We start from the raw sequence: 17,651 nt of genomic DNA on the forward strand, positions 1-17,651 counted from the left end.
TGGGGGTGAGTTCCCAGGTCAAGTTTGCTGCTGCAGCAAATCCAGAGGATTTGCTCCCTATCAGGCTTTTATTATTCCTTTAAATAGTGTACAATATTTTCTGGTTTAATTTGTTTTGAAATTATTCAGCCATACTTTGTAATGCCTTATGGAACTCATCAATACTGCCTGTGTATCTGTCTAATGACAGTTCAGTAAATTAGCATAATCATTAAACAAACAAATTATCATTCTGCTAGTAATTGGTGACTGCCTTTCTCAACAGATGAGTGATGTCAACTGGCATCTATTAGTTTAGTGTGCTTTGTTATCTTCAGGTGGGTAATCTGTGGTTTATATCCTTGCTTTATTATGTTGCATTAGAATAATCACTGCTGCCTGGTGATGGAAGAAAAGTAGTTTCTCTTAAATAAAATGGATGAGATGACTAAATATACCTTCTTTAGATTTCAGTTAAAATAGCTTCCTTCTCTAAAATTGACATGTTACTAGTTCAGAAAAACTCTTCCCTTTATTTCTTTGATGTTTGTCACCATCTTTGTGTTTCCTGCTGTGATGCACTGTGATTCCTGCTGTCCTATCTCTGCTTTGCAGTGGCTCCTGTTAAAAAGAACCGTGCAATGTGACAAGAGGAATTGGCTTTTCCTTTGGCAATGGGGAAGTATTCAGGGGAAGATTTAACTAAGCGCTCGTTTTGTTTGCATGAACTAGAATTAAATGGTGACACAAACACATAATGTAGTAATAAAAAAATCCTTTGGTTGTTTTAAACTGTAGACTTTTGAACTAAGGCTCTTCTGGAGTGTTACTCTTCTGGACAGTGAGTTGCACTGAATTTGAGTAATTGCTTCAAAGGAAAAATGCAGGTGAGCAAGTAGCTTCATTTTGTCTTCCCCAGGCTTGGTTTGCAACAGGCAGCGCGGCCTCATTTTCAGTAACGTGGCCTTCTGAGCAGAAGTGGTGGCCTGTTTCACTCTTTTGAAGCTTTTAAAGACACTTTCCAAGCTCTTGGCCACCCTCTCAACTGCATGAGTCTAATTTTTGTAAAGAATTTAACAGTAGAAATCCTAATGATAATATTGTGAGCTCCTTTTATAACCAAGTCCTCAATTTTTTTTCTGTATTTTTTTGAGTATATGAAGAGAACCATTTAGTTAGTTAGTTAGGCATCTGGTTTCAAAGAATCATAGATATTAGGAATAGTAATAATCATCCGCCAGAACAGGCAGTCTGGCTTTAGTAAACAGCAATGGAGGTGCATATTTCATGTGGCTTTTTTTACTTTTTTTTTACTTGAAGTTGAATTCCATAAACCTTTACAGTTACAACAGCAGATCTCACTCATTCTGAAAAGTGAGTATATGGTGCAGTGGTATAAAACAGTAAATTGCCCCTACCGTGTATTGGTCAAAATTTTGTAGCCTTGAAAGAACTGGGAAATGAGATATTGTTTTGCTTGGGTTTTTTTTAAACATACTGTATTTTACTGCTTAAGATATTTTGTGTGGTATATTTGAAGGAATAAATATGGAACTAAAAGGCCTATAACTGTCAGCTAGAGTTTGTGTGTTGGTTTAGTTTTAGCTCAGTTAAATTCCCATTTGTAGGAATAAATAATGGAACTTAACTATTAAAAGGTCTTCAGCTACAACTGCAGAATATTTTAAAATCCAAGACATGTTTAAGGTCAGGTCTGCTGATGGTGTTTTGATACAGACTATAAGAAATAAGCAATTTGTAACTGCTGCAAACAAAAGTATGGAAAATCTTTTTTTGTCAGGAAAATATTTAAGACTTCTTACTCAGCTAGCTCACAGAATCAGTTTTATCCTTACATAAATGTATCACAGAAAGCTAGATGGAGACTTTGATTGTAATGCTCAGTGTTGCATGAGTTTGCTGGTCTCTGCTGGTACCAAAGGGACCTCGTTGCCAGCTAAAGTGGGCAATTTGGGATGTTGATGGAAGATGGTTTCCTCTGTGACTTTTCAATAGGATGACCTGGATACCAGTTTCTACTTTGGAAAATGGAAATGACTGGTTTTGTGGCAGCCAACAGGACGTTACTTGGGAAGGATGTTTGCTGTCCTGTTTTTCATAATGTACCCACAGGTTTGTGGCTTTGGCCATCTTTGGAGAACAGGGGATGTGTCCTTTGGCTCAGTGTGACAGATCTTACAGCCCATCAGCCCCACCATCAGTCCTTACATTTTCTTTTGTGCTCGAAAGACTTGCTTTCCTACAGAGCATATGTTTGCTTTTTATGACTTACATTTGCAATAAACTGAGGTGCCCTTTTTCTAAATTTTTGTTTCTTGTCAGGTTAACTTACTCATTCCATGGGTACTGCCAGCAAACTGAAATAAGTGTTTTAGTTTGTTTTCAGTGACCTATGTGTATATTTTAAGTATATCACCTAATAAAATGCCCCCATACCTGCAGTGTTTTATGTGAAGATGCTCAGTTTAGTTGTATTTCTGATGGTTTCTTTTTGATAGGAACTTTTACATCTTTGTCAATTATAGAGGTTGTATGTCAATAACTATAATAAAGGTTTATTCCTCATATTGATGAACAGTGTGCTCTTTCATTACTGTCATCCTTGTGTATCTGTTTTCTCTCTTATGTGCTTAGAATTGTATTACAGGTCAGAGTGCACAAATTGAATAAACTGGAATGCTGTAGAATGTGTTGGCTAAGCAAATAGATTTTTGGTGGCAGACTTTTATTTTAGATCAGATACACTAAACACACTTCCTTTTAATTTCAGACACAGAATACATCTGAAAAACCTCCTCAGAAACACCACAGTTTTTCTTCCCAGATGACTTATTTCCAATATAACCATTACAATGAAGTCCAGATTTATAAAACTTGATGCTGTATACATTTGGCATGTAATTTGCATTCATGCAGAGATAATTTGCATTGCTAGAACTGTTTCATACTGGCACGGGATCTGTTAGTATAGTTACAGCTACTTGACTTCAGTGGAGCAGCAGAGGAGGAAAAAAGCAGTAGGCATTTATTTGACCAGCTTTAGTGTCAGGTGCTGTTAGGAAATCCATCTTTGTTTTGTGATGTTCATATTGGCTTCCATTCAGACTATGAATGAAGAAGGAATGTGGGATGATGTTGAAGTGAGTCTTCCTTTAACAGTCATGCAGTAAAAAGCATTAAGCTACATTAAAGTAATCAGTAGAGCTGCTCAAATTATATAGGTGTGTCAATGGGAGTTCAATTGTCATAGTGATTTTGTTTTCTTTAATAGTGCTGATTATCATCAAATTCTCTTCCCCTGGTTAGAATTATTTGGCATTTTCCAAAAGTAGAGATTTGACCTGAAGAGTGTTGCCAAGAGAAAATAAGTATTTAAGGTTAGGGTTTTTTAAAAGGGAAATTATCTAAACGTCATCACGGGACTTGATATGGTGAAATACTTAGTAGTGGATGGTTAGCCAAGGTAGTCCCATGTGGAATTAGGCATTAAACAGCACAGAATTTTGTGAAATTTAACTTTATTGAGACCAAAAGGTCTTGGTTGTAATAGAGATTATAATTTGAATCTTTGGTTGTTTGTCAGACTTGACCTTTCAGTTATTCTTTCTGACAGTTTCTTCATATACTTGTTACAGAACAGACTTAAATGATTCTATTCTATTTAGTCTTTATTAAAAAAAAAAAGTGTGGCTTAAGGTTTGAATTCTACAGGTAGGTAGGGGGGTCTGCCTGAAAATGCTGCTCTCCAGCCCCTGCTGCTTTTTCCAGAAATTATTTTAATTTGGTTTTGCTTTTTGGAAGAGACCTGTCCTCTAGCAATAACTTGCTGAGTTGAAGTGTAAGTGCAAAGTCCCACTGGTTGGTGACACTGCTGGCTAAAAATGTTCCTGTCCTGAGCTTCAGCTGCTCTGCTGACACAGGCACTGTAAGGCTCAGCTGTGAGGTGTTTTGGCTTCAAAAAGCCCCTGTTTTTTTTACATATGTGTATGATCGTGGTGTTTTCTTCTTGTTTGTTTATTAAAGTTTGTCTGTTTATCTCACCAGTGTGACAGTCCTTGGTCCCTGTGCACAGGTGCTTTATGGCAGCATTTATGTGGAATCACGTCTTGGAGTCAGTCTTGGATGTTTTACCAAGGATGCCAAAGAATGAAAAAACATTATTCTGAGCATATAGGTTCAGATAAGAAATAATCAGTAGCATAATTTAATGCAGTTAGGGTTTACTGATGCTGCTCTTGTTTTGTGGTTATATGGAACATTTATTTCCGAGCAGAGTTCTGCTGAAGTCATTAACATGCAACTTGCAAACTTCTGGTGAATGTGTTAAGACAGTTTCTCCTGTTTTTATGTGTGTGTGTTTTCTTATTTCAAAAGCAAGCACTCAAAAGATACCTCCTGGGTCATCTGAAAGATGTTGTACATCGGAGTAGTTAATGCTGCATATATAAGCACAACTATGTCTCTCTGTTGCAGTGTTTTCTAAATCTATCTTTTTTTTTTTTTCATTTATTTTGAAGTAAATTTCTGCTAGAAAATGTACTTGTAGTTCCCCTCCTGTTGTTATTTTTAGCCTGGATTATTTAAATAATGCAATATTTTTTTTCTTGCCCTGTGACAGCTCAAGGATTGCCAAGGGGAGTAGTGGAAGTATAATGCGACTGCTCTCCAAATACATTATTTGAGTGGAGTCCTTAGTGTTTGATACAAAAAAACCCCACCAAACAAAAAGGATGGTATATAAGAGATTATTCATGTTATGTGAACAATCAATTTTTTCTCTAGCAGTCATCAATGAACCACTGATACAGTTCTGTAACACCTGACCTTGTCAAGATGATCAGAATGAGATGTTTGATTTCTCGATGCGTGGGCCACTCATTTCATGGTGCTGTTGGACCAATCGTGGTCTCTGGTTCCATGGAGAAGGAACTTTGAACAGAAAACTTGTACAGAATTAGATGGTAACAGCAGTTTTCTGAAATCCTCCCCACTTCACAGACTTTTGGTCCACATTAGTGTGATTCTGACTGGTAACAAAAATCTTGGAGGTTGCAGAAGGGAAGGGGAGTTAGAGGCAAACCTCAACCAGTACTAATTCCTTGTGCTTTTGGAAAATGCCAAATAATTCAAGCCAGCGGGAGAGAATCTGGTGTGAAACTTGTACTTGATTGAATAATTCTGCTTTCATCTCACTTTGTGTTACTGTTTAGTTGAGGCCTTTTGTTACACTTATTTGACTTCTGGGACTTTTGAAGCTGTTGTCAGGCTCTGAGGAAATGTTATCTGTTATGAAAGAGCCCTATTTAAGTATATTAATCTCTTTGATAAGCACTTATGTTAGAAATTTAATCTTAAGATATATCTTATTAGGATGAATTTAATTCCTCTTAAAAGCTTTATTATTTTAAATAACAATTTTTTTATTTTCTGTGTGCTACTAGTGATGTTTTTCTTAGTTTTATGAACTGGTTTATTCTTAAAGCTTATTTGTGGTTTAAAAAACAAAGAAAAAAATCCCTTTCAACTTATCAGACAGATCTTAATCTCAAATAAGAGCTACTTTGCATCTACAGTGTTGTACATCAATACACAACACACAGAGTTCTCATATGAAAGGTATTTTTTCTTGTAGTAATACAAACTCTGTTGGAAGTCTTTAGCAGACCAATGAATTATATTTATTTTAGCCTTTTTATAAGAATTTCCTTTCAAAATACTAAATCCTTTAGTTTGAATTTTTCTTTATTCCATTCCATGGAAATATATAGCCTGGATTTTCAGGAATGCTCACTGGAGTGATTTTAAGTTTTTCTTTGTTATGGCAACTGTAGCTGACATGCTAAAAAGTAAAATGCCACTAAAAAGAAAAGATTTAGGAAAATTTAAACCTACAGCCCTTCTTTGGGCTCTTCAGAGCTTGACAGAAGTTAATATTCAAGGTTAAGGTGTATTTACAGTAATGAGGGTGTGGGTAAGTCCAGTAAAATGTTGCAAAACCTCCTCTTGCTGTTGGAAAAATTGTGTTCAGGATAACAGAGAAATGCCACTGGTTGAAAATTTTCTGGTTTTTACCTGTCACCTTATGAAGGTGAAACATGAGTTGTCCCATAGGGAGTCAGGGCTTTACTGAAGTCCACAAACTATTTCCAGGCTCTTCTTCACAGGCTGGTGGGACGGGATGTGCTCCTTGTACTCCAGTGCAACCTTGCAGTAAAGACACAGATGAAACACAGATGTATCTTAAATTGCTGGAACACACTGGGCTTCAGCTGGAACAGAGCTCCAGATCTGAGAGATCTGTGCTGGTTTCTGGTGGGGTTTTCTGACCTGTATGTGGGGAAACAGATAAAAAGTCTTCAAGCAAGGATAAGCTGGGAATAGGAGATGGTGAGAATCAATAATGAACAGAAATCCCTAAAAGGTAGGGATTCTGCTGTCCTGTGGTTTAGATTCTCTTTTGCTTGCTTCCCCCAAGTCCCCTTTCAGATTGAGATTATTATTGTTCTGATGGTAAATTACAACCTAATTCTTCATTCTGTCTTTCCTGAGGGCTGAGACCATGGTGGTGAATTTAGCAGAGCTGTTTGATGGTGCTGAGAGCAATGAAATTATGGATGAGTAGAGCTACAGAGTGGGGAAAATAAACAATACAAAAAACACATGATGCTGGAGTTATGTTTTGTGCTGTGTTAAAGTCTCCTAATATCTTCCAGGAGGAAGGGATGAATTATGGCTGCTTGTGGAAGACTGGTTGTGGGAAATAACTTCCTTTGAAACCTTTGTAGACTCTTCCTGGGCTGTTTTGAGGCTGTGCCTTTGTCCTTTAGCTCTGTTATGGTCAGTCTCAGGCATAGATTTATCTGTAGGATATATGGATGTTTATGATGCCCAAGAACTTATGCTATTTGAAGCCCATCTCAAATTCTTGTGAATGCTTGGTATAGATGTGTTTGGGAGGGTTGGAATTCAAGATTCCTATACCAATTAACTTTTTTTATTGCTGTCCCTTTTAAGTACAGACACAGATTTATTGCAACCAAAACATCTTTGAGTTGGGAATTGGTTCACAGAATCGTCTGTTTACTCACATTTCTAAGATCTCACGGTCACTTTTTTTTTCTTCACCCTAAAACACATCTGTCTGCAGCTGTTTTGATTTTTCAAGATGGTCTTGAAAGAGATGTAGCCCTCACAGATTCAAAGCTTCTGCTTTATTTCATCTCTTTAACTGCTTTATTTTCCCTGCAGTTCTCAAGACACACAGTATGTATCCTGTGAGTGCATTAAAGCAAGTTTTTCATGTTCCTTGCTCTTCAGAGCTTCTGGAGCAGACTTCAGATACTAATTTATTTTGTCAAGTAGTTGATTCACAACCAGGACTTTGTCTTCTGTGGAAAGTCTTGATTAAAACTCTTTATTTGGCAGTCAGTGATGATGGTCTCTCTTAGAATCATGTTATGTAGAAGAAGAAAAAAAAAGTATGTGCTCACTAACCTGAAATTTGTAGCTTTGCTTTTCCGTGCCAGCAGTTCTTGGCCAAATCTTTGTTTCATCACCCTTAGGTCTGCTTAGACAGTTCTTTCAAATTCCTTTCTGTGTTCATCAGACCTGTCTGGTTTATAATTTATGAAGGAAATATTGTCATAATATGTAAATATTAGATATTATGTGCAGTTTTTATAAAAGAACAGACCTATGTCCATATCTGCACTGTATGGATATGTAATAAGATGTTTAACATCTCAGCAATGAAGTGTCCCTGTGGGACATTTTGAGTTGTATTTTTGAGTTGTAAAACTGTTATATCCCAAAAGCACCTGTAACAGGGCAAGAGGATGTTTGGGGACAGAGGTCCCTGCAGGTTCCTGTTGGAGCTGTTGGGCTTTCTTTTACTCATTGACAGGTCAGGCTGAATTAATGTTGGAGGGAGGCACCAGTGGTGGCACTGGAGATGACTTTTTTCATAAAATAAATGTAGCTTTAACTGCTTTTCTCACTGTCATCTCTGTTTCTTATCCCTCATATGTTGGAAGTTATCACTGGTGGCTTTATTAGGTGGTGACCCTTTGCAGTCCTTATTATTTAAGAGATTCCTTAAAAGATTTTATTACTTAAGCCTTGCAGTTTGAACAAGCAGTGGAGGTGTCTTTGTGCTGCATTGCAGATTCCTGAACTAATTAATTCCTACCTAAATAGAACATTTGAAAGAAATTTGTGCTGAAAGAGACTTTTGTCAAGAAACAACAACAAAAGTCTTCCCCAAAATAAAAGTGTTTGAATATTTTCCTTCTTATTTATTTGCTTTATATCAGGCTTAGTAATGCGTACATGTGAAATGATTTATTGTTCTAAATTATGAATAAAAGCTGCTTTGAAGACTTGCTGTTTATAAAATCGGTGACCAAAATTTTATCAGCTGTATTACTGAGCTGGAGAAATTTTTAGATAAACTTAAAGGGTCCCTGAAGAAATAACTGTTAAAGCCTGGCAGACAACTTATAATAGGAAAACAAATTAAATGTCAACAATTATGAAAGTGACTTTAAATTTTGACCCTACATTTGAAATATTGAACCAATGTGATAACATATTGTCTGTGAATAGCATGGAGGAACATAAATCATACTGAGGTGTTTGTATGATGTGTAGAATTCGAGACAGCCATAGAGCCAAGCTGACAATGGCATTTTGTTCCTCTAAAATATGTTAATCAGGTTAGAGATAAAAGAATTTAAAATGTGTCATTCTGAGCTATTTGTAACTGCTTAAGTTCCGTGGGAGTCACTTTTGCAGAAAACATGCAGTTATATTCTGTAAAGGATGGGTTTGTATTTTCTTTATGTATCTTTTGTGCTGTGTTTCAAAGCGAACAGAACAGATAGGGGGTTGTTTTTGAGACAACTCAGCATGTAAACCTTGAGTATTGTGAAAGGATGTGTTATTGAAAGACTTTAGCATGGAGGGGTTTTTTTTCAGTCTAAAGTTGCATTAGGATAATATTATTTTATCATGCTGTTAGGGATCAAAGTATTAGTATAGTAAATAATCTTCTCTGTGTAACATATCTAAATATGTAGCACGAGCTTGCATGCTGTGCTCCTTACTTCAGGAGAAACCAAGAATTGATTGTGGCTGTCTGCCAGGCCAGCAGTTTGTCTCTCCTTGTGGGAAGAGCATCTTTTGCTGGCATAAATGGGATTGTCCCATTGCCAGGAGCCAACTCCACCTTTTGCCATTATACCATTGCCAGGAGTCAGCTCCAGTTCCTTAATTATCCCTTTTGTCTTTAACAGCTTAACCTGTATGAAGAACGTGTCCTTAAAGACATTCAGTAAAAATCCTGTGACTTTGGTAGTGTCTGTACTCAATGTTTACTGCCCCAGGCAGATGTGATGTCTGTGTTCACATGCACACACCAGCATCTACACTGGGAGATTGAGAATGGGAAGGGAATTCTTCTCCAGCTATTTGTTGGCCTGGCATGGCTGATGTGGCTGTGCTGGCATCCTCAACAAAATGCACTTAAAAGCACAACCATCTAAGCACAGATAACAGACCACTGAAAATACATATATTAGTATGTAGTTTCTTACAAGATGATGCTAATTCCATGTAGTTGGTTTTCTCCTCAGATGTGCTGCAGTAAATGCTTAGAATAAGTGGAAATAACTTTATAGGGAAGAATTGTATGAAATGTCATGTGAATAAGGATATTTAATATAAAACTGAATTTGTTTTAAGATAACAATCTGTTACTATTTTTATAGCAGAGGATAACATAAAAGCATAAGTAGACTTTAGAGTTCAAGCCAAGTTTACCAATCTGCCTTAATATTAAATGCAAGACATTTTGTGTTGCCAAGTGAGCCTTGTGTCGCTTTTAGAAAATATCTGTAGCTTTCAGAGTACTTTGGATGCACAAATGTTAAGAAAAGGCACTTAAGTAAATCAATACCTGTTTTACCTTTTCTCTGGGTGTCGTTTAACTGCTGGTTTGAGATAGCCATAAGGTAGAAGAGCTCAGTGGGCTGTCTCATGAACTGTTCTTAATGAACATTATATTATTTTCCCCTCTAATTTTTTCTAGGCTGTTCAATTAACCCCCAGACGATGGCTGAACCTGCAGGAGTACCAAAGCAAAAAAATAATGGCAGACCACGGGGTTACAGTTCAGAGGTTCTTTGTAGCTGATTCTGCAAATGATGCCCTGGAGGCTGCTCAGAGACTAAGTAAGTTGACTGATAATGGGAGGAATCTGCTTCACTGAGTAGCAATCTGGGAAGTAAATTGCTTTCTAATAAGTTGTACACAGTCTTTAAATTGATGCTTATTGCAAAGGTTTGATATTTTATCCAGACCATAAATATATGCTTAAGTTTATATGGGAAAAGTAGTTTATAACAGCAATACTTAGAACTTTATTTCTCAAATGTTTTGTATGCAACATGTAACGTGGATTCTTTAATTAACATTATTTATGTAATTAGGAATAATTCAGAATATGGTTACTGAGGAACATTATTTGTTGTTGTGTACTTGATGTAATTTAAGGAACTGAAATAAATGAGCTTGTGTAAAAAGTTGTTTTCAAACAAAAATTTGCTCTATTGAAAAGCAAAGGAAGAAAAGGGTTGGGGACTCTCCAAAATATAAAAAATTTAAAATATATTTAGAACCCAGTTGGACACAGTCTACTTTAGATGACCCTGCCTTGAGCTGATGGGTTGGATTAGATGTCCTCCAGAGGTTCTTGCAACCTCAACTGTTCTGTGATTCTATGAAAAAATAAAATATGTACAAGAGAATTTTATACTTGTGTATTTGTTCACATGTGTGTGTGTCCATATGAAGAGATAAAAAAAAAAAGGTGAGTTGAGTTACCTACCATCACAGAAGGACTTGACAGTGGCTTGGAGAGAAGACCTACTTCTGGAGCTGCATTTTGGTTCTCTAACAACATCCTCATTTTAGTGTGATGAACATATGATAATGTGGGTCAGAAGTGAATTTATGTAATACCTTTTCTCTCAAAAAGAAATGTCTTGAGGTACTTTTTCACCCTGTTCTAACTCTGAAATAATTTTTCTACTTTTTGAAGTTGAGCAGTTTGCATAGTTTTCCTCTTTTCATTTAGCCTTTGTTAATATGTCCAACATCAAAATGCCAGAGGCCAGACATTATTGTAGTCTAATTGTGTAGTAACAGATTTTTTTTTTTGTTTTATGGTTTACATAATGCACAGGTCACTTAGTTAAATGCATTTCAGTTTTGCACACTGGAAGGTAAATTAAAACAACTTACTCATATCAAAGATCTCATCAGAGCTCAAGTAGCTGAATAGCATTATCATAATGGTTTGCTCAATCTCTAGAAATTCATTAAGGTGGTACATTTTTCATTGATCAAAACCTTCTTATAACAACCAGTGTACTTGAAAATATATTTGAAACAAAAAATTAAATGCAACTGTTATGGTCATTTAGCAGTAGAGAATGGAAAAGTTGGACATAAAGCAAAGCACATAAAATTGCAGTGTTTCCTCATGTCTGGATGTCTGAGAAAATCAAGAAGTGCTGACTGAAGCTGTGGCAGGTTTATCACCAATCTTACAGCACTTAAACTCTCCTCTTTGTGATTGAACTCATAAATGGGTTGGTCTGTCCAATAACTATTACTATTCTTGATCTGAATAACTTTGGAGAAATAAATGGCTCCATTAAAGGCATGAACCTCCTTTGGTTTATGATGCCAAATTTATTTTAAGTAACCTCTGTAGCTTGCTTGCTTTTCAAATCACAGAAGTATCAGTTAATTTAAAAAAAAAACCCCAAGCTGTGTTTAAATTGAAATAATCAAAAGTAAAATCTAAAACCAAGAAATATTTGCCAATGAAACTTTACCAAATAAGTTGTATTTTAACGGGGTTGGCTTGTTAACACTTCAAAAATTGTAAGTCAGTGGTACCTTTCTTCTTCTGAGGTAGCTTCATTCAGTACTCTGCAGTACTGAGTGTTAAAGAATTGTGGTTTCTGGTGTGGAATCTCTTTCGTGTTGAAACGATTGACACTCCACTGATCCACTAAATAATTAACACCATCCTTGTAATCATTCTGATAGTGTGCTGTTGTCGTACTTCTAACATGCACTTTGAAAACTAGGCATCAAGAGCACCAGTTTTGCTACTATGGTCATTGTTGTTCCAAGATTTAATCAGGTTTATCTTCTTTATGATCCCTCAGACCAGCAGTGTCTCTGTCGCTCAGGTTTATCTGCACAGTTTGCAGCTGAATATGCAGCCACAAAAAGTACAGGGTTATGGGAAAACAAAACACTTCAGCCTCCAGGAGGCAGAAAATATTACAAAATAGAATAACCAGTGAAGGCAGCTTTGGGATGTTGTTGATAGACAGGCATTCTGCAGTAAATCTGGTGGGAGGCCAATCACCTCTGCCAAGTCCTGCTCAAAAATCTGATGTTTTAGATACTGGGTGCCACACTGCAGCTGTCCTTAACTTTCTCTGCTTCAAAACAAGAAAAGATGCTTGCCAACATATTTTAAAGATAAAAATAAGATGAAGTTATCAAAACTTGAAGGTCAAAGGTTCGGTATTTTTCTTATGAAAGGAAATGCTTTCTATAAATCTGTCATCATGAATACAGGAGAAACCAGAACTTTCCTTTATAGCCTTACAGCATTACATCACTCACATGGGTCTGTGCCTGTGATAAAGGGATACAGATAAGGGGGTAGAAAATTTCTGTCGTGGAACTTTGTATAAAGTGTGGGATTCACAATTTAATTTCACAATTTCACCAAGTATTTTATGCTTGACAGAGCTGTCTGTACTGCTGCAGGCCTGTGCTCACCAGTTTTGCTATTGTTGGATTTCCTGTTGATGCAAGGGAAAGAGATGAGATTAGATAATTTTTGCTGCTGTCTTCACTTGTCAGGAAGGTGTTAATGCATGTGTTCTTGAAAGGGTTTGCCTTTATCCAGTATCAGCAGTTTTGTTATACTTTGCTCATTTCCTCTATTCCTCTCTATTTTTATTAATATGTACACTGAATGTTAATTTTCTCAAAGACAGCACAAAAGGCATTCTACAAGGAATTTTTAATGGAATTAAAGGATTGATTTTAATTTTTTTTCCCTTCTAAGATAAGAATGGCAGATGTGCAGAAAATTAAAATGACATCACTAATATTGACTTCAAAGAAGTTGTACACAATCAAGAATACAGAATTAAGCCCCAAGGAATTCATTGCCTTCTACATTCTAAGCAATTTTCAGGTGTAACTCTTGTAGAGGAAGAAATATTTACAGAATACCAAGCAATGCAGTCACAGTAGTTTTCTGGTATATGTAAAATTGCTTGTTTTTCAAGAGAGGAAAGAAAAAGGCATTGTGCTGTTTTGCTGCAATAGAGTGGTGCTGTTTGATCTGCTCTCTGAAGAAACTCAATCTGTAAAGAGGTTCTTACAGTTCCAGTGCAACTATTTAATAGAACAAAGTGAAATATTTGGGAGCTGAGGTTTTGTCTGAAATGTAAGATGCTTCCGTATTAACTCACAAGTCTTCTGATCTGATTCTCACTTAAATTAGGGCTTGTTTAGCCACAGAAGGCATTTCCATACTTTCTTTTCCTCATGCTGCAGAACATATATAAGGAAAAAATCCTTCCATATACCTACCCTGTGAGGGTGTGTGCATTGCCATGGCTTGTGCTGTGCATCATTTCAGGGTCCATCATTTTCTCTGGGCTCCTGCAGTAGAAGCCCTTCAATCTCCTTCAGCTCCCACACTGCTCTTTGTGTTCTGCCTGATGGAGGAGTTGTTAAGGGACCCATCATTTTAAACTAGTAGGTGGATGGACAAAGCTGAAAGGGTTGTAATTATGCTGGAGGGTGTTACTATGCACTGTCAATTGGCTCTTTGAATCAGCAGAGAACCTACAGAGGTGGTTGGCAATGCTGACAATCCTAAATCGATGCTGGAAGCTTGGCATGTGTTTCTTTTTCTGATTTTTAACAAAAGCAATAGAGTGCTGCCTGTTGCCACTTAGAGTGTTTCATTACATTTAGGAATCAGTCAGGTGCAGTGTTCACACTCTATCACGGAGAAATGCAATTGAATTGAGTGCAGGGTTTTTATTCACTCTTCTTTAAAGAAAATATAACAAAATATAGCCTCTGCATGTCCTATTTCTATTGCTTATGCATGAGGGAACTCATAAAATTCGGCTTTGGACTGAAGGCATGCTTTTTATATCAGGCTGGAGAGGTAAACATGTATTTTATAAAGAACAGAAAAGGTTTATTGAGGCATCTTTTCATGAGGTCATTTACCTGTCACCTATTATTCACCATTTTTTAGAATATTGAAAGAGTTCTCAGTCATGTGAGCACCAGTCTCCTTCCTACCTTAGCTGCTGAAGTGGTTTTTTTCCTTCCCATGGCTGTTTAATTTAAAGGGAAGGCTGCATTTTTAGATGCTGTTTTTGATCCCTTATCTGAAAATTCATCTCTCCAGTATAAGTTGTGATAACTACTTGAAAGCAATTTATGTTTAGAAGGGATCAAAAGTTGACCTTTAGCTTGGTAGTGTCCTTTTTGTGTAGATTATGAAGAAATTGTTGGTGATAATGCTGTCTGCATGTAATCTAAGCTTCTGTGTTAGGAAAATTAAAAAGATCCTTGAACCTGACATTTCTGAGGATATTAGAAATGTGAATTCAGGTTCTTTTATACTATACCAGGAAGTATAAGCTTTTCTGTGATTATCATGTACAGAGTAGCCCTCTATAAAGTTTTATTTGAGCTACTTGACTACTTAGCTGATCTTTTTTGACTGTTCTCATGTGCTTTGCTTACATGATTTAATTCCCTTTCTGTTTCTTTCCATCAGGATAGACAGGACAAGAATTACTTCCTTCAACATTTCTAGCATTTCCATATTTTTTTGCATTGTGGGGTTCACTGTGTGGTAATAATTTCTCACCTGTGCATAATGTGTTATTTCTAAAAAACCCTATGTACTTAGTGGTTATAACTAGCTATTTTTTAGAGCCCCTCAGATTGTGCTTCTCTGCATATGTTGAAAAATCACGTGTTGTTGAAATAGAATTCCATGGAGCTGTACACAGAGAACTTGCTCACTGTGGAGGAACAGCTCTCCCATAAGTCCTCTTATTTTCTCTGACAGCTTTTATTAGAGTTTCTTGTACTTAAATTATAGCTTTCTGAAACTGTTCTTTCAGGCAAAATAATGCTATAAGTTATTGACTAATATGATTTTATTTTCAAATGGGTAAGTATTTAGAAAACAACCTTTTAAATTTAATAGAGAACTAGTGGTGATGAGCTGCCTTTGGACCACGTTCAGCATTACTGAGCATGAGTATTTCTTTATTCCACTTAATAGCTTTTCACTTAATGTTTTTTTGCCTTGTTAGAGTGGTGAAATCTAAAACTGGAGTGAATCCACATTTTCCAGCCACTTCTCAATGGTAGAAAGTACCTGTTAATACTCTGTTATTTCTTCACAGGCATCTCTTGAATGCATCCATTTCAAAGCTCCACAAAATTTGTCAGTGTCTGTGGTTTTACTCTCTGTCCCATGTGCTGTTACTTAGACCATTTTCCTTATTGTGTCCATTGGTTTTTCTCAACCCTTCTTCCTCCTTATGACCTCTGATTGAGAAAAGCTAAACAGTCAGTTGTTACCCTACTTACCGTAGTTAGAACAAATATTTAGCAGCTGTGTATGGCTAAAAGCCACTGTAGGTTTGTGTGCATACTGGTTTTTTGCTTGATGAAGTACTTTGCTCAGGCCACCCTTTGCTTGCCATGGCAATCATAGAAATTAATGTTTCTGCATATGATCAGAAAACATTGATTGCTAATAGTTCAAATAATGTTTTGTCTGTATTTGTCCACACTGAAACGGTTTGATTTTTTTGGAAGAATTTTCCAGGTGTAATTGTTCTGCTGACAATTTCTAAATTCTCATTTGTGTCTGAAAATGACAAAAATAATAAACCAGTGTAAAAGTTACGAAGGCAACGCCTTGTTTGGTACAGTTAAAGTAATTCTTTGTGGGAAGCTTGATAATCAGTACATCAGTGAGCCAATTTATTTACCCCATCTACTGGATGAAAGTCAGTCATGGAAAAGCAGAGGAGTTAGGGAAGGTGTTAAAGGGTTGTGTTCACTAAATATGCTTTACCAGGGAGTTTGTTAGAAACTCCTGGTGAATTTGAGCAAACCAGGAGTGTAGTACCTACTCCATAGGATATAGTGCCTATTCCATAGTAACTCTTTTTCTAGACGTTCTTCTTTGCCTCTCATGTTGCTTTTAGGTGCTTTCACTTAATCTGCCTTGTGAGCTTAACTACACAAAGGCACAATTAAAATGGATGTGGCATCAGTGCCATGGTCTGAGAAGCACGGCAGGGTTGGATCAAGGGTTGGACTTGATGATCTCGGAGGTCTTTTCCAGCCTGGCTGATTCTGTGATCCTGTGATTTAGGGTTTCCATTTGACAATGTCACACACAGTGGCTGATGGTGCTACAAGACCTTTTCCCTGAATATGAACCCTGCAATGCTACTTTCTCCTCTTTGTGTGCACAGTTTGGTTGGTTTTGAATATTTTAACTCCTGCTTGTTCTCCCTCCCTCTTTCTTTCCTCCTCCCTCTGTGCTTCGGGCTAAGAAACTTTATTTCACAGAGGCGCCAGAGAAGTGGCAAACTTTTTAGTGCAACCATATTTAAGCAGTGCAATATCCTTGATAAACCCTGCAAGGGCTCTCTCTGCCTTGGCTTTACTGCTGGTCTCATTCTGCCTCTGCAGCTTAGAAATGTTTTTCCACATAAGCCCCTGGCACCTGTGTGAAAACCCGGCAGCTGTCGAACAAACGTGTTTGCTGGTAATGGCCACATGTGCTGCATCCTGCGTGCCAGAAAAACAGGCAGTGAAACTTCCAGCTTCCCTAAGTGCGGGTTTGAGTTTTATTCTTTTTGAAACAGAATTAATAAAAGATTTTGTCAAAGCTCACCGCTGGGAATTGTGTTGTTTCACGTTGAATCTTTCCGTTTCGAGCGAAATTACAAGTTGTGGCTTTTTTAATATTTTAGGTATGGAAATTCTTCGCAGGACCCTCCATCTCCAGAGGAATTACAGAAATAGTTAATTTAAAATGTATTATTATGAAAAACAAATTGTTTTGTTTTTCCTATCTGTTCCCTTTGTTAGAAAATTACATGCTGAGAGTGAGTCAGTAAATGCAGGCTTGAGAGTGCTTACATTAGTTGGGCATTTTATAACCATTTTTTGTCACCAAACGTCTTCATATTCAATAGATTTATAGTAATATGAGTAATGACTTGGGGGCTTACAAATCAAAATCTCATTTCAGATGTTTGACACTAATGTTGAGCTGACTTATTGTTCTCTGTGTTGGATTTCTGATCAAATTACCAAAATAGCTACTTGAAAGTAACAACACAAAGTAAAAAATACTCTAGAAATGGGGTACTGAATTTTAAATTTAATGTGTGCCATAGTGGTCATTTACAAATTTCAGTAGTGTTAAGTACACTAGCACATTTTTGTTCATAAAAGGAGATGACAGAAGTCATAGCTCTAGATTC

General features: G+C 36.7%; 1 protein-coding gene across 1 annotated transcript in view; it reads left to right on the forward strand.

Moving 5' to 3' along the window:
* The first annotated feature begins 10,092 nt into the window (after nucleotides 1–10,092).
* SUCLG2 (succinate-CoA ligase GDP-forming beta subunit) overlaps nucleotides 10,093–17,651 on the forward strand; it is a 92,989-nt gene continuing 85,430 nt past the window's right edge. Inside the window, exon 1 of the mRNA XM_018068382.1 lies at nucleotides 10,093–10,229. Within this exon, the coding sequence (XP_017923871.1) occupies nucleotides 10,148–10,229 (82 nt within the window). The 5' untranslated portion in view covers nucleotides 10,093–10,147. The remainder of the gene's footprint in view (nucleotides 10,230–17,651) is intronic.

The sequence above is a fragment of the Manacus vitellinus genome, unplaced genomic scaffold (assembly GCF_001715985.3).
Source record: "Manacus vitellinus isolate BGI_N305 unplaced genomic scaffold, ASM171598v3 scaffold_14_pilon, whole genome shotgun sequence".
NCBI classification, from domain to species: Eukaryota; Metazoa; Chordata; class Aves; order Passeriformes; family Pipridae; genus Manacus; species Manacus vitellinus.